This window comes from Phasianus colchicus, chromosome 1 (assembly GCF_987193195.1).
Source record: "Phasianus colchicus chromosome 1, bPhaCol1.hap1.1, whole genome shotgun sequence".
NCBI classification, from domain to species: Eukaryota; Metazoa; Chordata; class Aves; order Galliformes; family Phasianidae; genus Phasianus; species Phasianus colchicus.
The window spans coordinates 86,939,365-86,960,079 of NC_143436.1; the positions used below are offsets into that span (position 1 = coordinate 86,939,365).

Sequence of the window (20,715 nt, forward strand, 5' to 3'; positions counted from 1 at the left end):
CCTTACGAAGAGCATTTGTCATGGGAATAGGAAGTGCTTGTAGAACACAGATGAGACCGAGAATTAAAATGAAAAGTTCAGCAGCCTCATTAAGGCTTGTGACCCTCCCTCCTTACAATATATATGTACAATTCATCTCAAAAGATTCTCCAAGTGCCTTTTCGAAGGAAATTGTCTGGCACAGGCTGCCCAGCGAAGCTGTGATGCCCCATCCCTGGAGGCCCTCAAGGTCAGGCTGGATGAGGCCCTGGGCAGCCTGAGCTGGTGGGTGGCAGCCCTGCCCACGGCACAGGTTGGAACTAGTGATATTTAAGGTCCCTTCCAACCCAAACCATTGTGTGATTCTACGATAAAACACCGGGTATAAGAACCAAATATCATCATCATTGGGAAGAGAGACAAATTACCTGCTCAAAGAGCAGTGGCTGGGGAGAAGAAGCCATTCAGCTCCCTGTCCTTTCACAGCACATCGCTAGGGTGGTGAGTCCACCCGCTGAGCACACGGGTGATGCACTCTCGTGCCACGGGTACTTCTCCTTCCAAAGGCTCTTCTTTGGGATTCCCACGGCCTTATAGAACCATACGTGCGCTCACGATAACGGTCATCAGCCCACATTAAGCAACATCCTTTCATCAAGTCCCCGAGCTGCGGGAATTCAAGGAGCTTTTGGACACGGCACTGTGACACAGGGCTTAGATTTGGGGTGCTCCTTCGCAGAGCCATGAGGCGGACTCGGTGATCCTTGTGAGTCCCTCCCAGCTCGAGATACTCGGGATACACTGTGATTCTACGATCAGCTCAGCCCAGTTCTGAACGCAGCAGTTTACAGGCTAAGTATCCTCAAGGACAGCCGCCCTCAGGGCGCGCTGCCTTCTCCCCCTCCCTCCCCTCTGCTTTTAAACTCTCATAAAGAGTATTTCTGGCGGGTGAGTGAGAGAAAGAGGAAAAAGTGGAGCGGGATGTGAAAAGCTGAGAGTGGGAGGGGGCAAGCGGGGCTGGGGAAGCCAGCAGACAGGGGAAGGAGGGCTCAGAGCCCGCTCCGAGCGCGGCATACCTGAGCCGCTGCCTTCCCCCGCCGTCGCCTCCCACCACGGCTCGTCCAGCGCGTCCCCCATGCTGCCAGCGCCACGCGGGTCCGCCTTCCTCCCTGCCCGGCTTCCGCGCTTGGCGGCCGGCGCCCTCACTTTGCGACAGCACGGTGGAGGGGCGGGCGGAAAGGTGTCGCAAAGAAACAACAACATACCGATTCCCCGGCCGTGCTGTACGGCCGAGCGGGGCGGCACGTCAACAGCTATGGCGGAAGGGGACGGGGCGCCGCCGAGCAGCTGGTGAGTTGGATGCCGTTGCGCGCCTGCCCGCTCCCTTCCCTCCCGCCCCTCCCCGGAGCGGGGTCGGGGAGCAGAGGGGGAGGCGGTGGAGGGGGAAAAAGAGATCGCCGCGTTCTCGCCGCCCTCTCGGTGCCATCGTCCCGCCGGGCCCGTAGGCCCCAGAGCGGGGCGAGCGCAGCGCATCCCATGCCAGCCCTTGGCTGGTGCCGGAATGGGGAAGCGGCGCCTTCAGAGCGGAGCGGCCGGGCCGGAGGGAAAGGTGCTGCCCCAGTGCTAGGCCGTGGCTTTAGGGCCGGCCGGGAGCCTTTGGGAGCGGGCACTTCGTGGCTTTGCTGGCTTTCCCTGCAAGCCTGCCAACCGTAGGTGCTAGGCTGTTTCTAGAATAGCTCTGCTCCTCTGCCTCCCCCAGCACAGGTATTACTTCTAATGCATTTTACATTGAATCCCTGGTCCGCGAGTTAGAGACTGCTTCTGGTGTGTGTGTAGCATCACTTCAATGCTAACAGTGCTGATGGGGTCTCAGTATCAGACACATTTATTCACTTAAGATTTCGGAGGCTGAATTTAACCGGGCTTAAACACTGAAGTTGTTTTCACCGTGCCCTGCACTTCTCTGCCTCCGTATCTTCCCTTTTCTCCTTGCATTTCTGCATTGCATGTAGTGCTGTGCTATTGCCTTGCTCTTTGTCCCCTCCACATAGGCACTTTGCAAACAGTGCATTGCGGAGCTGCTCCTTACCGTCGTTCCAAATCTTGGTGGTTTTGCTTCCGTGCTTTAATGTGGAGGATTCAAAGTTTGATGCTTACTGTGCACAGGCTTCTTTGTGCTTTGTTGTCTCTCTATGAAATCAACCAGAGCTGACAAGCATGCAGATGTAGCTGGTGTCTGTTTTTTGTCTTCATTGGTTTTGCAGATACAGCTCTTGGGGATGAAACAACCCAGTGTCATTTAGTAGCAAAGGAGAATGAACTGGAGTTTCTTTTTTGCTTGTTTATTTAGGTTTTTGTTACAACTTCAATGTTTATGAAGTGTTTGTACAGGTACAGTGTCTGGCACCATTATTTCTAAATAGTCCTGACTGTTGGTATATATAGTTACAAAGCTAGGGAGTTCTCATGTAACTACTGATAGAACTCGAAGGAATGGCTTCAAGCTGCACCGAGGGAGATGTAGGCTGGACATTAGGAAATACTACTTTTCTAAACAATGGTCAGGCACTGGAATGGGCTGCCCAGGGAGGTGGTGGAGTCACCGACCCTGAAGCTGTTCAAGGAATGTTTGGATTTTGTGTTGAGGGATATGGTTTAGTGAGAATTATTGGTGATAGGTGGATGGTTGGACTGGATGATCTTGAAAGACTTTTCCAGCCTTGGTGATTCTGTGATTCTGAATGGAGTCATTGACTGTTCAGTCTTGACACTTTGGAATATAACCTTGGACATAGAATAAGAGCCATGTTGAAATATCTGTGAAAAAACTTACTTCAAACCTCGTCCATTACCGATGATGAAAGAGTATTACAGTCTCCCAGACTGCAAAAAGCTGATAAAATTCCCATTAGGAATGAGACACAAGGGCTGGTTCTTGAAATATTTTCAGACACAGTACTGCTGTACTACTATTCTGACTAGCCCTGTTGAAAAGTAGTTACAGTGTATTTGGTACTGTATTATCACGGTGTTGAAGTCTATATTTAGTGCTGTGCACTAACATTTTGCATTTAAAAAGAAAACAAATAAAGCATAAAATGATGTACATCTGAACTCTGGGACCAAAATGGGCAGCTCTGTTTCATTGTCCTGTATTCAGTTCCTTAGAGGGATTCAAGGGCGAATGTAATTCTGTCTCCAGAGACAGCATTCAAGGCCAGGCTGGATGTGGCTCTGGGCAGCCTGGTCTGGTGGTTGGTGACACTGCACATAGCAGGGGGGTTGAAACAGATGATCATTGTGGTCCTTTTCAACCCAGGCCATTCTATGATTTGTTCTATGAATGGACAGCTTGTTTACTTTTGATTTGATATAGTTCACGTTGAGGAATTTTTCCAGTGGTCAGGAGGATCATAAACTAAATTCAGAAACCATGGCAACTAAGTTATATTTCTGGGGAATATGGTAGCCTTTGTGTAGATGGTTTCCTGTGCTGGGAAGGTAAAAGATGGCTATGGAAATACATTTATATTAGCCATTGACAAGGGAAATGTTCGTAGGCATTTGTCACTTTCCCAGTTTTCTTTTAAGTAGTCCATGTGTGTAATTAGAATGTTTCATTAACTATTGGCTGTTGTGAGCTTTTTCAAAGTAAAGTCATTTGCTTAAAATACAGTTTAGCTCTTCCTTCCTTGTTACAAAAATTTATTAGGAGAATAAAATAGTCCAGTCTGGCACCAACATTGATAGCCACAGTCTGTGTGGCCTAGCAGTTGTGATGGCACCATTGCTTTTTGTGTGTCTATCATTGTCTTATCATGCATTCCCAATATCTGTAGCATGCAAACTGGATGTATTTGATGTTCTAGGACACAATGGCTTTCATGGAATCATTACAGTTGGAAAAGTCCAGTAAGATCTAGTCCAACAGTCAGCCCATCACTACCAATATTACCTGCTAACCACAACCCTCAGTGCCACATCTACACAGTTCTTGACACCCCCAACTGTCACATCTCAAGTGTCTGAATAAAAAAAAAAAAAAAAAAAAAAAAAATTAATGGAAAAAAAACATTTGACTATTCCTGAAGATCATTGGCCTCTGGCTTGAATTTCAGAGATCCTTTATAGTATGGAAATTTACTCCAGAAACACTAATAGCATTACTGTGATTTAAAACATTTAGAGCCACATGCTTTGTGGGAATTAACCTTTCAGGTCATGGCTTATGTGTAGAACGGGATTGTCTACATCTTTATCAAAGCTTTGGATGGCTTCTTGAAATAGACCGCAGCCATGGTAGAACAGAAAGCCACAATCAGTGCTACATTCTTTTCAAAGTAACTAAAAAGCCCTTGTCCATGTGAACAGAGAACTTCCTAGCTGATATTCACACAGGAATGACAAGGATCCAGATTGCTAGCAGTTTGCTGGAATGTTTATAACACAACACTGCGTGAAATCTGCTGAAACACAGCCTGGGGGCATGTGATAAATTATTAAAACCACTCTCATGGTTAGCTTGAGTACAGTATTTATTAGGAAAAAACTTCTCTTAACCTTTCAGAAGTCCTCTTTTCTAGCTTCTGCACAGACTTGGCAATTGTCACCTTCACTGGGTAGAAAGTACTTATGACAGCACTTAGGAAGATTTTGCAAATAGTAATGTAATGTCAACCAGAGGAAGCACACATTTGCAGATAACGTATCAAAGATGATCTTGGTGTAGTCCATTTGCTGATTTTTTAAGCTGTGAATATTAGGTACTTGTAAGTGGTAAGTAGCTACTCATAGATTCGTGAAGCTTTCTTTGACAGCCATTCTATGTTTTTGTAATTGGTGTAGTTGCATTTTCACGTGTTGTTCCCCATATATTAAACTACTTTCTTTTTTTCCCCCCCAAATAATTTTCTTTGAGGGACATAGAAATCAAATTTGAATATTACATTTTAAGACCTTGTTGTGTACAATACAACTTGCATGCAACTACTGCATTCATTCCCGTGTTCCCATTTAGTACTTGGCTAGTATTTGTAGCAACTAACCGTGTTTTGTATGTATAATTCCAGGCTTGGCTGTTGCTCTCTGTTCTGTTTGTCATACAGGGAGTACAGAAATATGCAGTACAGATGAGAGCATCTGTCTCCCTTCAGCTTATGTCTGATGTTGGCTTTTACTGGCATTAGATCACCCCTCAGTTCATCCAGTTCTGCAGAGCGCCAGGTCTTTTATGTATGTGTCCTGGAAATCCATGATTTGTATTCAGGATGAACCAGTTTGGTGGTTTAATTTTTCCATCATCAATCGTTACGTACACAGTTAGACAACAGGATAAGTGTGCTCATGTATTTTTACCCCTCATTTTTCTATCAAGGAGGGGATATTTTCCCATTTTCTACATATTCTGTAGATCTGTGAGCTTTGGGATATTATTTTCAGTACTGGAATATAAGGAAATTATTGTAAACTGTACTTTAAATTTGCAAAGGTACCCAAAGAAACAGACTGCTGGCTGTGCCCCACTCTGTGTTGGAAATACAAAACGATGCCAAGATGTGCTGGAAAAGAAACTGTCTGATGCACTGTGAGGCATTTACTCTCCAACTTATAAATTCTTTGAAAAGTCTTAAGTGATGCTAGCTGCTTGTGATACATATGCTTCCACTTGCATAGGATTGAGGTTTTAATCGATTTGTCAAGATCAGTGGCACTGATGGAATTTTGGTCTCCTGAAAGCATTAAGCACAATGACAAGAAAGTTTGTAGCAAGGAATTTCAGTGGGCTGGGGATACATGCAAATTAAAGAAGGAGACCAAACTCAAAAGCTCACATTCTTTTCCACAGGTGTTTGGAATTGCTTGCATAGCACATAACGTCTAGGGTCGTGGAGGGTGGTGCTGATAACAGCTTAATGTCTGTTATTCCACGTGTATAAATACGTGCATTTTTACAAGGAATGAATCTTTATACTTCGCTATCTGTCCTAACAGCCATATTCTGTGTTTTTGCTCTGGCTATAAACTTCCTGGGTGTGTGTTTGGTTAGTCAGGTGGTGACACAGAGTCATTCTTAAGGCATGTGTCAGAACTCCTAGTAAACAGTGAAGAGGATACAGGGAGTGAGAAGCTTTGCCTATGGGACCCATATATCTTTGCCATTGCTGTTTTTCCAGTGAACCAGATCTTTTGTCACTGCTCTGCTATGTGATCCTGAAATTTCTCAAATCATCAGCTGTGCTTGTCTCATTACCAACAGCATGGGACCACTGAAACAGTCTGCAGAATCTGTCACATTGTGAAGCAGTCAATTCTGAATGTGCACTCCCTCGTCTATAAATGCGTAATAACTTCTGTTGTCTTACTGTGGCAAAGTATCACTACTGTTTAATTCTCTTGTGAATTTGTTTTTCTCCTTTCTACACTATTACTAGTATTTGTGTGTGTTTTATTTCAGTCTAATGCACACATCTACAGTTACAATACTGGAACCTTATAGTTAAGTAAACCTGAGTTTAACTAAAAGGTCCTTTCCACTTCAGGGAAAGAGAGTTAAGAACTAAACGTTCTAAATCTTTGAAATAGGTTTTCCATTCTCTAGATCATTCATAATTTACTCTGCCATCTCATTTAGGTTTAGCATTTGCTTTGAATGTGGTATGTGTATGCAGGTGAAAATTTGCTGTCTCTATTGACTTGTAAACTAACACTGTATTTATGTTTTTATGACACATTTCCAGCATTGTCACTTCATTTAAAACAAAACAAAACAAAACAAAAAACCCAGACCTGATCTGAACTTATTTTTTCCTCTTGTGTAAATGGAATAGAGTGAGAAGTTGAACAAACAGCCTTAAAAATAAAGGAGTGAATAGAGTTTAGCCTTTTTTTCATCGTTGCTTCAATAACTGGGAAATTGTCTTATGCCTTTACGTGTGTTTCTTTTTGCTTGATAGTAGCTTCCTGTTTATAAAGACTTAAAAGCATTGCATTGCTCTATGGTTTTTGTTTTGTTTTTAATTATTTTTTTAATAAATACGTTATGTATTGTTATTGTAGGGAAAAAGATCTTGCGGAAGCTCTAGAAGAAGGAGGCTGTGATCTTGAAACTGTAAGAAACATCATTCAAGGAAGACAATTGCCTGCTGATCTGAGGGCCAAAGTTTGGAAGGTGAATACAGTCTTAAAAGCGGGAAATACCTGAGGAGGTTGTGTGTGATTAGAGGTGAATGATTTAATTATCAATCATCTTCACAAATGAGCCAACTTGTTGACGTGTACTGGAATTTTAATATATGTGTATGTTGATTCAGGTTTAGGATGTTATTTAGCGAGTTCGATTTTTGAGGACACTAAAATGTTCAGAATTTTTCTGTATTCTTCTTTCCAGATTGCACTTAATGTTGTAGGAAAGGGGGACAGCCTCGCATCCTGGGATGGCTGTTTAGATCTACCAGAACAGAATATAATTCATAAAGATTGCGAAGAGCTAATTGGTAAGTTCAGTTGCATTTAGATCACCTGTGTGAAAACTGCTCTCAGTTGTCTTAGGGCTTTGTTATTTGAATTAAATAACCTAAATGATATTTACGTTTTGGAGGAAGTTTTGAGAAGGATGAGAAGCAACGCACAGAAAATCAGAAACATTGTAAGAAATTAATATCTGCTCAAACTCTGAGATGGCAGATGTCATGGAATTTTAAAGTAATGACTCGTAAGTCATAGCATTTGTGGACACAGTCCAATAGGATGAAAACTCCAGGAGGTAAAAAAGGAAAAGAAAGAAGAAAAGAGAAAAGAAAAAGTATCTTTTTTCCAAGTTCTATCTTCTAAACATTCTGTGGTGTCCATCAAGTTTTTAATTGTCTAATTGTCAGTATTTAATCTGAAAAGCTGCCATAGCACAAAAGTGCATATAACCTCTAAGAGAAGCAGCATATTAAACATCTTGCAGTTAATAAGCTGGGTTTTTTTTGTAAGAGTTATTAATCCTTTTTTTTTTTTTTCAGGAGAAATGAAAGGTTGCATTTCTGAAAGTAGGGCACTGTCCTGGCACTGGAAGTCGTATTCCAGCACGCCTGTAAGGAGCTGCTGCAGAATCTGATGGGCAGCTCATTACAAAAAATGGCCAACTCCCTGATGAAACATTGCAGCAGTGGTAGCATTAATGATCTAGTTATGGAGTCAGTGCTGACTGATTAGTAAGGATACTTTTTCCTGTGGCATTAATAAGAGAATCTTTCATTTTGTTTCCTAGCACATTTTAATTTACTTTTACAGAACTGAAAATTAAGGCAGAGAATGGAGTTGTTCCATGCATGCATATATACCACTTCTAAAATAGCTGTACATTTTCCAGCTTGAAAATGTAGAACTTATTTTCCTTCCATGCCTGTCCTATCGAGGAAAGGAAAGAAAGGAATTTGACTCCTGTCAAATCACTCATCCCTTCAGAAAGATGGCACCACGTCACAATTATTCATATCATTAATCACTTCACTCTCTAAATGCCGTTATTTCTCCTTCCTTCTCTCTTTATTCCCAAATTTTCTAATATATAACAATATTAAACTGATGAATAAATGTAGAGTCAGATCAGAAGGGAGGTTATATAGAGATTTCAATTTAGGGTTGGTTTAAATATGTCTTTTTCATGTTCTCGCAATGCAAGTGGTTTCCCAGCTTAAAGTAAATCTTTGGATGACATTTGTGTTTTGCATGCTATTTTATTCTTCAGAGATTTTATTCTTCAGAGAAGAAATATTGAATGTCCAATGGCTTTGATGGGAAATTATTAAAGCTTTTGCAACAAAAAAACTTTTGTTAACAGTAATGAGACTCACAGGCTTCTTGTAACTGATGGGGAAAGAAGTTTACTAGTAATATAATGCTCCCACATTAACATGATGTGTGTATATATATGTATATATATCTTGTTCTTCGTTCTGCTCCTTTGGAATGAACATAACATGGTTATTCCTTCTTTTACTGTAGTTCAGTTTGGCCAAAGTAAAATTGATGTAATCTGTGAAGGTCAAAACGTGTATTTAAGTTACTAATTCATAAGTTTATTTAATGCTTGATTTTTCATAAAAATCTAGAAAGATATTTCTAGTACTGGAAATACTAGAAACTGAAAGTTATACTGAAAATTGTGCAAATACATACACTTATACTGTAAGTAAGCTAAGATCCTTTCTTTGTGAGTAGTTATTTGTTTTGTATTTTATGAGTGGCATAATTTGTGGTACAGTGTTGACATATTTCAATATGTCTAAGATTCATTGTCTCCATTGAGGTGGGTGTCAGTACTTTTTCTGAAATGTTGCCAGCTTTTTAAGTAAGAGTCTATGCAGAAAGATGCTTTGTAAGTAATGAAAGCTGAAGCTTTGTGTAAGTATCCAACTCAGCCATGATGATATTTAAGAAGTGTCAGCCTTACTACTTCAATTACAGAACTGCTTTTGTCCCAAATTTTTGTGCTATCTAATGGGTTCAGAATTAGTCTGTCAGTAAACACGGGACATCTTAACTTTCCAGTTCCTCACAACGTTTATAGGAAGTTGAACAATGTACTGCACTGTATGAAGGAGTATATGTTCACAGTGTATTTTCTGATTAGCAACCTAATTTAGTGCTAAACCTAATTTAAAACCTGTTTGTAAGCAAATTATTTTCTTTCTATGGTTACCCAAGAAACTCAAACACCTTTCACGAAAAGAATTTATGAGCAGATCTTAAAATGTGATTTATACATAAAGACTAGATTTTAAGTCTCTAAGCCTTGCTGATTTCAAACTACTGATATTCATGAATCTGCACATCAGTGAACTTTTGAGGAACTGGAAGGTGTGTATTGTGAGTTGATCAGCGCTGAAATTCAGAAGAAACTGTTGTGGAGTTGAGCATAAGCTATTTGCTAAGCATATTAAATAGAAATAGAAGAATTAAGGGCTCTATCTTTTTGTTTCATTTAGATTCCAGTAAATCTTAACTTCTCTCATTTTGCTGTAATGTTTAACCTCTGTAGATTAAAACATTTAACAAGTCACTCATATTTTGATGCATTTCAAGATGTATTTTATTATTAATCTGAGCTGCTAATTTGGGGTTGTTGTTTTTTGTTTTTTTTTTGCTATTTTCTTTTTCCCAAGCATACAGAATTCCATAGTGGTACAGTTGCACTATGAATTAAATGTATTCGCAGTCTTTGAAAAGCCATTAACGTGGTTTGTATTTCTGTGCTTATTTCAGACCGGTTGTCAGTGCCAGAAGACGAGAAGTCAGTATTGCTTTTGGACATTGAGTCTGTTATTACTTTTTACTGTAAATCACGCAATGTTAAATACAGTTCTTGCCTTGGTTGGATACATCTCCTCACACCTCTGGTTCACCTTCGATTGCCACGCAGTGATTTGTACAACTGCTTTTACGCTATCATGAATAAATACATTCCAAGGTAAAATGCTTTCTTCTGTCTGTATGCTATTTTCAAGGGCATTGGAAGTATTCTGTGATGGAACGTGTATGTTGGTATGGACTACAGGAGCATTGTTTTTAACAGTGTTGTCAGATTCCCTGATACGTTGTTAAATTGAACCATTTTTCTATGCCTATTGGTTATAAATTCTTGATCAGGTGGCTTGTTTTTTCCTATTCGAAGCTGGGTATGCTGTTGAGAGTTGATTACTGCAGAAAATAACAAAGGGAAAAAGAAATTGAAAAAATGCTTGGGAAAAATGCAAACAAGGCTGCTTTGCTGTCACTAAAAATATTGGAAGGTTCTTTTTGAAGTTATTTTTGGATATATATCCATTCCTAATGTTAAAATGTGGTAAGGAATTACTGACTGACTTGAATAATTGACCATATTAGCCATTCAAACAAAATGATTTGCAAGTCTAGAATCTTATGCTAAATTCGGTGATAGGACATTATTCTTGTCACATTTTTTGTCCTGTTAACTTAATGGGAAATCAGAGATCGTGTGATAATTTCCAGAAAGAATCTCCAAGTGTAATTTGCTATGAATAATTCCCTTTCACTAATGTAGATGTACTTTTGTTTAAGAAAGTTAGGTTGATAACTATGTATGGAGATTGGTGTATCACATTTCACATAAGCTTACTTAATGTTTTTAAGCACTTGAGATTTGTTCTTAATGCCTTATTTACACCGCTTCTTCATTCTAAATACTGCTTTATTTCCTTCCTGATGAATTGACATTTCATTGTTAATTGTGTGCAAAATTACCACCTTTTAAAATTCCACTGGCTGCTGTATTAGAATAATATTATTTTGAGCTCACAACACCAAGTTAACTATGCAAGGTTTATTTTGATACTTCAATCTTTTTAATACTGCAAATATTTGAGAAAGGGTGTAATAAAGAAATATTAAATTCTTTCTCCTGCCTTATCAGCATAGTGCGTTTTTGGTGTTTGTAGGTCCTTTTTGTTTTGGTTTGCTTTTCCTGAATTTTATGAGGTATTTTGTTTTCGAGGTTAGTGCTTGTGAATTATAAGAACTATGTTGGAAATTACATTATCACAGCTGATAAAGAATTGCTGCTTTAAATCTGATGACTGAAATCTTATTGGAGAGGTTCACGATTATTTTCACTACTTGTTTTCAGGGATTGTTTTCTGAAGGGAAGACCATTTCACTTATTCAGGCTGCTTCTTCAGTACCATGAGCCTGAACTCTGCTCCTTTCTTGATACTAAGAAGATGACACCGGACTCATATGCACTCAACTGGGTAATAAAGTGAAAGTAGGGAAACATAATGAAAACTAAATTTATCTTACAATGAAATATATCTTACTAGTTTAGGAAAGAGTAGTACAAGAGATTACAACTTTGTAAATTGAAATAAATTACATAGCATAGTGTGGGCTTCTTTGTCTTCAGTTGTGTGATGCAAGGTGTAAGATCTTGTAAACATGACATTTTTATTGTACTGTATGTTCACAGAGCCATTTATGTTAGGAACTACGTGGAATAACTAGGAATGAGAGCAACCAATATAGTCAAAATATAAGCAACCATAATATTTGACGTTAGTTTTTAAAGTGGATTGTTGTATAGTTGTAGATATAGAGAAACATCAGCATAACAGATCTTTCAGAATAAGCTTTCTAATTGTTTTAAGGATGTCCATTCCAATAGATAAATTTTACTACCTAGTACAGTGCCACAGCATATGGGTGTCATGCCTTTTAGAGCTTAGACATGCTCATATTTCACCCTTCAAGAATCATTCATTTTCTCCTATTAGCTTCAAAACTGCCTTGATTGCAGATAGTTCTAAAGATGCTTACATCAGCCAGGTTTTTTGTGAAGTTTACAATATAAAGCAGCCAAGTTCTCATCTTCTGGTGTTTCTCAGCATCAACAATAAAATGACATGATACAGCACTTGCAGAACATAAATTGAAAGAAGGCTTCATTATCATCTCATGAACTCTTCCAGTCTTCTGTCTTTGGCTTTGCAAAATTTTTTGTAACTCCATTCACTATTTAAGTTAAAGAATAATGTATTAAAGTACAAGGTTAGGGTTTTGCTTGATTATTTGTGTTTAAAAAGACTTTTTAGGCTATTACCAGTTTTAATATTAAAATGTATCCAGAAATCATTTTGTATTCTCTGGCCTTTGGCCAGTTGTGAATCTTCAAAAGAGGAATTGAGTCTTTTTTATTACTGGGCCTACTTTCTTTTGTCTGTTTTTCCCTAGTAAACAGAAACTTCCTTAAAGTTGTTTATTAAAAATGTAGTGATTTATTAGGAAAAACATCTTCTGTTTGAAAGGACATAAGGAAATGAGCTAATGTTACTGTCTGTGCTCTCTGAAGTACAAGTTTAGAGAACAATCGTAAATCTCATTTTATATGAGATTACATTGAAATTCACTACAAACTTTATATAGAGCTTTCTCTAAGTGGAAATTCATAAGCAATATTCAGAGACCTGTTTGTCACTGTTCAGAGACATACTGACTTCAGTGGTGTTTGATGCTGAGTTGGATATGTTTCTTGGAAGCATGGAAATATTCCATGGTAGTGTATAAAGGCAGCTAACTAAGCTTTTGAAAGCTGTTATTTTGTTAATACAAATTTAAATGCAACAGAAAACTCAGTAAGATGCCAATGAAGCCAGCTGGTATACATTTGAATTAGGTGAGATTACAAATTTTATCTGGGATGCATAAAAGGAAATTGCTACCTTCTCTTCTATCCACTTTGAATTTTGCATTTCAGATAGTGTATTTTTAAAAGGGAGCGTGGGAACAGCCAGTTTGTTAAATGGTAATGAAAAGTTTCTCTTGCTTGCAAATGTTCTATTAGTCAGCCTTAACTAATCATAATAGAATGTTAAATAACATCATCAAACTAATGTGCGACAATATTCGATTAGCTTGCTAATTGAATCCTTTTATTCTTGTTTGCTAAACTACCTGACTAAATGTTGTTAGTTTCTTGTAACTGACTTAGCATAGTATATTTGGTTTTGAGTGGCCGTGAGCTAAAATGCGTTTCAGTCTGATCTCTGCACCACTGGTTGAGTTTTCTCTGCTTGCAACATAAAGCTGAGTTTGCCTTCCCACAAGGAATATTTATTCACACTAAAGCTGTAGGATTACTGCACTGTTTCCTTAAATATTATTTTTGAGGCTATAACTGTCTTTCAATATGTAGTACAAAGGTATATTTTCACATGTCTTTGTTTGTTTGTTTTCTTTTAGCTGGTTCGTATCTCTTAAAAATCTTATTTTGACAGGACTGTTCCTATGTTTATCTCTTGATATTTTCTAAATTTTTAGCTTGGAAGCCTTTTCTCCTATTACTGTTCAACTGAAGTAACTCAGGCAATATGGGATGGTTATCTACAACAAGCAGATCCATTCTTTATTTATTTTTTAATGTTGATCATCCTTGTCAATGCAAAGTAAGTGTACAGTTAAATCTTTGAAACTTGCCATGCTGACATTTACAATTTATTTTTGTTTCATTTTGGTTTTACTGTCTTAACCTTTGCCTGTGACTTCACTGTTTTCAGAGATGTTATCTTAGCACAAGAATCAGAGAAAGAAGAAATGCTAAGTAAGTACTTCACTTATACATCTCCTAGTGATCACCATATAGCATAATCCTCTTTGTTTATGCTTATTACTAAATAACCAAATTATCATTGAACTGTTTACTTGCTGATTTTTCTCATCGATACATCCCTTCACCTACTAATTCCTTTCTTGTTGTTCTTTTGCTGTGTTACATTTGCCCTGTCCTGTTTTCTTTTATTTCTTTTTAGCACTCCCACACCCAGTTTTCTTCACCAGTTCAGAGTAATTGAAATAATTTGTTTCCAAGCTCAAAACGGCAACTTTCAAATCCTTGTTTAGAACTACTGCAGTTGTTGCATTTTCCAGATTATTATCTTTGTAGCATTTGATTCAGGCTTAATTCGTTGCTCTTTTCATAGCATCACAGAATGGTTTGGGTTGGAAAAGGCCTTGAAGATGGCTTAGTCTAACCCTCCTGCTATGAACAAGAACATCTTTCACTTCAGGTTGCCCAGAATTCTGTCTAGTCTGGCCACATCCACAGCTTCTTCCACAACTTGTCCTGATGCCTCATCACCGTCATTTCTTCCTTACATTTAATATAAATTTATCCTCTTTCAATTTAAAACCGTTTTGCCTTCTTCTGTCACGGCGTATCCTTGTAAAAAGTCTCTCCATCTTTCTAATAAACACTGTTCTGTTTTAATATGATTAATAGAATTTGCATTAAATTTCTTGTGAGCCTATTTCACTACCTTTATATTTTTTTTACATGGCATAACACAATACAATCAATAAACCAGTTCCTGATAGCTAAAAATGAGGTTGCTTGGGATTTTGCATCTTAGCTGTATAGTGCAGAACTGCACCCTTGTATCATTCTAGACAGACAACAGTACAACTTATAAATAACCTGTTTCAGAGGGTTTTCTTGTTCAGTCTATTTTAGGAAAGGCAGCTGACTTAATATTACAACTGGAAATTAAAACTGTGCAGAGGTATGAGTGTGGTAAAATTGAACTACTCTGGATCAAAGCCTTGAATTTGTGTCAAATAGGCTTCCTTAGAATGAGGAGTAGTTTCCTTTAGAGAATGAATCAACATTCATGTTATGCTTTGTTAAAAAAAACCAAAAAGTTAAAAAGAGATTCAAATTTAAAAAAAGTTAGAAATAACTTACAATATGGCACAATGGCTCTTCTCTGTCTGAAATAATGATGCACTTACGTTGTTTCTATATATATATCAGAATTTCTAGAAACTTCACCAGCCAATCTTGAAGTAGAGGATATAGAGGATCTCTTCTCTTTGGCACAATATTACTGTAGCAAAACTCCAGCTTCTTTCAGGAAGGTAATAATAAAGTAATTTTGAAATTCTTTTATTTTTGGTGACTGAAAACTTCTGCTAACAGTATCACATTATTTAATTGTGATATTTTAGGCATCTTTTCATTATTATTAGTCTGGCAGCATTTACTTCTAGAATTTTGGAAAGATTAGAAGTTTAAGCAAAATGTATTGGCAAGAAGCTTCCCTGCAGAATTGCTGCTTCGTTACCAGTGACCTTGTTTTGCAAACCAGGTTCTTGTAAGAACAAATGAAGTACAAGTTCCATGCTGACACTACTGTTTTGTAGCAGACTGTACAGTAGTCTTAGCTGTACTTGTGACAGCAAGCAGAAAACAAGTCACTTACCTGAAGTAAAGCTGTCATCACATGCTCTGTTCTTGCAGTCCTTCCTTACTCTAAGAAATCCGACTTCAGTGAATTCATGGAATAGATTTGATTATGCAGACAAAATATGCATATGTTGGACTTAATATTTTTGATATTGCAAATGTATTTTTACTTCGTGCCTTCACATTTAAAGACAGTGGCTTCAGTTAATTTTTTTTTCCCCTCTTGCCTTTTCAGGACAATCACAGTCTTTTTGGCAGCAGCTTACTGGGCCTCAAAGATGATGACACAGACTTGAGCCAGGCTCTCTGTCTAGCAGTTTCAGTGTCTGAGATTCTTCAAGCAAATCAGCAGCAAGGAGTCAGTATGCTGAATTACTTTTCTCCAATTTTAAGAAGAATAAATTTTAAGAAAAATCCCTGACTACTTCATGTATCAGAAATACTTCTGAATGCTAACACACAAATAAATATTTGCTATTCCATGAAAAAGTATTCTTGTACTGAAGTTGTCTTCCCTTGTAAATAAACTGTTGACTGCATTACCTCTGTTCTGTAGCAACCAGAGCTACAGCGAAGGGGAGCTTAATATTAAAAATGATTTAGACTTGAGGGGTGGATGCTTGAAGTAATTCACTAATTTGAATTCTTTTCCAGATGTAGCTATTGTAGAGAAAAATTTTAAACCCACCACCATTGAGAAAAATGCTGTTTTGAAATAATGGTCTTTTGTCAGTGAGCTGCTTAAACACACAAAAAATGGATTCAATATATTTCTGTGGTAGTTCATTGTGGACATACTTAGATGCAGGGAACAGCATGTAAGACCTCTTCATGCCATACTTGCAAGTTTTGAAACCAATACATGGATAATGTTGTAGCTAGATTAGTGTTTCTTGTTCACTGTTGGTATTATGTAGCAGTTTATAGGTCCCAACTGGAAAATATGTGCATTTCTTTTCCTACTACAATTAAATTATGCATGTACTTACATTTAAGTTACTGGGACATAAGTCTGTCCATATGTGTTGTGCTTAGTAGCACTGGATTGTTAGATTAGAGCTTCCTGAAGCTTTGGAATTACTACTAAAATATAGTTGGATTATGTACGTTCCTATCACAAACTACATGATTTTAAAATTTTTGTAATATTTTGTAAAGTTTTGTAAAATTTTCTCTTTCAGGAAGGAGTGAGGTTCTTCGTAGTGGATTGTCGTCCTGCAGAACAGTACAATGCTGGGCACTTATCAACAGCTTTCCATTTAGACTCAGATTTGGTTCGTATGTTTTTTGTTTCTCTACTGATTTTTGAATCCCAGGTTAAGTAGAAGGAAAGAGGAATGTCTGTCCTGAAAAAACAGTTTGTCTGGACAACTGTAGTCTAGCTACATTACAAGGATTCAAAACTTAAGACAATTGGCAATACCATCATTTTACTGAGAAGTCCTTTGTGACATAGGAATGTGGGATTCCAGACTTCCTGGTCTCTGGTTAGAACTGGAAACTTGTAGATGCAAAAGCCTAGACATTGTTGGAGAAGTCATCTCTTTTTAGCACTACAGGAGCCTCCTCGTAAGGAGCACACGTCCTGAAAACGGTGTGGTTGCTCCTTTAAAATGCTGGCAACATGGCATGAGAGAGGAAGTGCATTAATCTTGGGACTGAGATGTACTATAGACTAATTACTTTATTAAAATTTTTGCTGTAGTTTCTATTTGATTATGAATTCCTAATTGACATTCAGTCATACTTCTGTCATTTTTCCCCAAATCACCTATGCTTCATTTCTGTTTTAACCCTCTGCTGATTCATTCCATACTGCTTCCATAAGTGTTCTGAATTCATTTCTCTTTACATGTGGCACAGCAAGCTGTTTTACCTTTCTCAGTTAAGGAACACAATCCTGCCTCTACTATCTTAATCTCTGTAGTTAAGATACTGTATTATTTGGTATGATTTGCACAAGTATAAATGTTTAGTGTTTGGGGTTTTAACTTAGATAAAACATTATTTAGGAAGAACTTTCCCAGCAGTACATGAGAGTGTTTTTTTCTAGACTTAATTGAATACCAGATTCAATAAAGTAAAAATAAGGATTATAAACTGTTATTAAAGCTTATTAATATAGGGGGAAAATGTCCAGAAAAGTAATTTTTAAAGTGGATGTTATTAGTATTGCATATTTAAGTTACTCCGTAGCATTGTGTGTCAGTTGATATAGTTAAAATCTATTGCAAATCATGCTGTGTGAATGTTACCAGGCTCACCTGTATTCTTAGAAATACAGTGTGAGGAAAAAATTACAGAGAATAATCTTTGAGACAAAAAGCTGTTCATGGAAATTCAGTGCCTTTTGTGTATTTGTATATATCGTATTTGGATGTGGTACTCAGGGACATGATTTAGCAGAGTTGTTAGAGTCAGGGTACTATGGTTAGGTTGTGGTTGGACTTGATGATCCTTAAGGTCTTTTCCAACCTGAGTGATTCTATGATTTTATATGCAAAGAAAATACAGTTTTCTTTAGGGAAAGACTGCGGGTAAAAACACCTTGAAAAACACTCCCTGGCTAATAGGGAGTCTTAGATAGGGGCTAAATTTTACTGCATGCTCTAAGTAATAAAGCATCAGCACTTGGTTCTGGGAAACCCTAGTTAAAATTCAGGCAAATGTACTGATGACTATCCCATGTGCTTTGTAATTCTTCATTTAATCCAGTGTAAAATCATGGTAAGGGTGATGTTTTCCCCTGTAAATCCAGTTACAGATCAACACTTCCTCATTAATTTAATTAGTTGCCTTCCTCATTATAGCAGGCAGAAATTTCAGATGTATTTAGAATGTCCACGTTTCTCCATCTCTTTTGTGTAGCAGCACGTTGCTTTTGCATGCATAATAGGCCCTCAGGAGACCACAGCCTTAACTTTTTGAGAGTACTAAGAACTCCAGGTATCTCCTTGTATTTCTGATCAGCTTTTTTCCCCAAATCTTGGTAGGGCAATGAAAAAAAGCTTTGCAGGAGACAAGAGGAGAATCTTACTGGTACCTACAAATTCTAGGTATTTTAAAGGCTTCCAAAATGGCAAAGTTAGAAAGTGTTGTACTTGGTCATATAGAAGTAATGGAAATCAGTCTCTCTGACATACTGCCAGCTTACTACAACATAAAAGTTGCAAAGACTTTCTTTCCCATCATTATTTAGTGTCTGCTAATAAAATAAGCTGAGAAACTGAAGTTGTATTTCTTTCCTGGGGAGTGCAGTGAGGGAAAAAAAAGGACCATTCTCCATGTTCTTTATATAACAGGAGGTCTGGGTTGAGCTCTCTGATGTGTGCATGTATGTCTGTCTGTCCAGTAAAGTCCTAATGCTGCATTGTTTGTGCTCAACAAATTATAACCGTTTTCAAAGTCTGTGTCTTTCATAACTTTCACAAGTTATGTTGCATTACGTTAGTGTCAAACTGCCTTTTTTGTGCATTCCACAGATGCTTCAAAACCCATCAGAGTTTGCACAGTCTGTGAAATCCCTATTAGAAGCACAAAAACAGTCTATTGAGTCTGGCTCTATAGCTGGTGGAGAACATCTCTGCTTCATGGGAAGTGGCAGGGAAGAAGAAGATATGTATATGAACATGGTGCTGGCACACTTTTTACAGGTACAACTAAATTATTGCTGATTTTAATAGTTGAAATAAAGTTTATCTGTATGTATGATTGATACGTAATGGCAAAGTGTTTTTCCCTTCAAATATGAACTGTTTTAACATTACTCAGATTTTGTGGTGATTTTTTTTTTTAAAACAAACCTGCATTTGATTGCCATGCTTGTAAAACTCAATCAAAGGATGTTTTCTTCAGCCAAAAATATGTTTTCTGTTGCAGAAAAATAAGGAGTATGTAAGCATAGCCAAAGGAGGATTTATGGGTAAGCTTATTAATAACAACTTTTGTATTAATATTGGCTTAAGAAAACACTGTATCTTAACGTTGTTGGTATTTTTATTAGGCTTTAGCTAGAAATTACTTAAATGAATGGCAAATTTGCTTCATTTGCCAGATTTTTTTATTTGCTCGGGTCTGCATTTAAACATGTGTGGCTGTTACAGCTTACCTGCATTTCTGATTGGTGAAAAATTAGTGCAGGAAGAATTTTCTCATCCTTCTAAGTGTTCGTTGTGCTTAGTCTCTGTATACTGCAGATCCATGTGAAGATGCTGCTTAATAATTATTGTGTTTTCTTATACTGTTAGTTCACCATTTCACAGTTGGTTGCTGGAATCAATCAGTAAGGCTCTACAGCAGTGGGATGTCTATGCAATACGAGTTCCGAAGTATTGCTAGTCAATATGTGCAGCTACCTGTAGGATCAAAGCAGTGACTTATTTTTTGCTACTACTGTATTTGACTTTTTTGTTTTTAAATAATAACTGTGCTAATGCCTTTTATTACTCAAAAAACAAACAAACAAAAAAAAATAGCTATATTATAGCAGTATCTGAATTTATCAACTTTACTCATTCAGATGGAGCAAAAAATTGTTTCAGATTAGTCTTGGTTATACAGTATTTTTATCTACAGATTAATGCCACTGTAGTTCTGAACATTTTAACGGCCTTTTAACAGCCCTTCAACAGCACTTAGCAGATATCAACGTGGAAGGACCAGAAAATGGATATGGCCACTGGATTGCTAGCACCTCAGGCTCCAGAAGTAGCATAAACTCTGTCAATGTAAGTGAATATTAAGCTCAAGTGATTCAGTGATTTCAGAGCCACTGAATGTACTGAACTTTTTCTTCATGCTCCTCCTTTTCACGTGTAAAGTGCATTACTGCATGTCACGGTTGTTCTCAGTTGTGTGTTTAATTTCAGACTTTACTCAGTCTCTAGTTGGAGGTGACCTAAATGTTCTTGTCCTCTGGAAAGGAAGAGCCTACCTATAGAGAGGAACTCTCTAGGGGTTCAATAGAGTATAAGTAGTCATTCTCCAACAGAGTATAA

General features: G+C 37.8%; 2 protein-coding genes across 6 annotated transcripts in view; one reads left to right on the plus strand and one right to left on the minus strand.

Moving 5' to 3' along the window:
• The window catches only part of CMSS1 (cms1 ribosomal small subunit homolog), a 228,872-nt gene extending 227,630 nt beyond the window's left edge, over positions 1 to 1,242 (minus strand). Inside the window, exon 1 of one of the 2 annotated variants that reach the window (XM_090151369.1) lies at positions 1,056 to 1,242. In XM_090151369.1, coding sequence (XP_090007495.1) covers positions 1,056 to 1,242 — 187 coding nt within the window. The remainder of the gene's footprint in view (positions 1 to 1,055) is intronic. The other variant, XM_090151375.1, reaches the window with a different exon arrangement.
• Positions 1,205 to 20,715, plus strand: part of TBC1D23 (TBC1 domain family member 23) — a 30,802-nt gene continuing 11,291 nt past the window's right edge. For all 4 annotated transcript variants that reach the window (XM_090151172.1, XM_031613168.2, XM_090151177.1 and 1 more), the window contains exons 1-13: positions 1,205 to 1,329; positions 7,036 to 7,147; positions 7,367 to 7,472; positions 10,231 to 10,435; positions 11,612 to 11,735; positions 13,798 to 13,922; positions 14,034 to 14,077; positions 15,287 to 15,390; positions 15,954 to 16,076; positions 16,900 to 16,992; positions 19,201 to 19,371; positions 19,598 to 19,640; positions 20,339 to 20,445. In XM_090151172.1, coding sequence (XP_090007298.1) covers positions 1,295 to 1,329; positions 7,036 to 7,147; positions 7,367 to 7,472; positions 10,231 to 10,435; positions 11,612 to 11,735; positions 13,798 to 13,922; positions 14,034 to 14,077; positions 15,287 to 15,390; positions 15,954 to 16,076; positions 16,900 to 16,992; positions 19,201 to 19,371; positions 19,598 to 19,640; positions 20,339 to 20,445 — 1,392 coding nt within the window. In that variant the 5' untranslated portion in view covers positions 1,205 to 1,294. The remainder of the gene's footprint in view (positions 1,330 to 7,035; positions 7,148 to 7,366; positions 7,473 to 10,230; positions 10,436 to 11,611; positions 11,736 to 13,797; positions 13,923 to 14,033; positions 14,078 to 15,286; positions 15,391 to 15,953; positions 16,077 to 16,899; positions 16,993 to 19,200; positions 19,372 to 19,597; positions 19,641 to 20,338; positions 20,446 to 20,715) is intronic.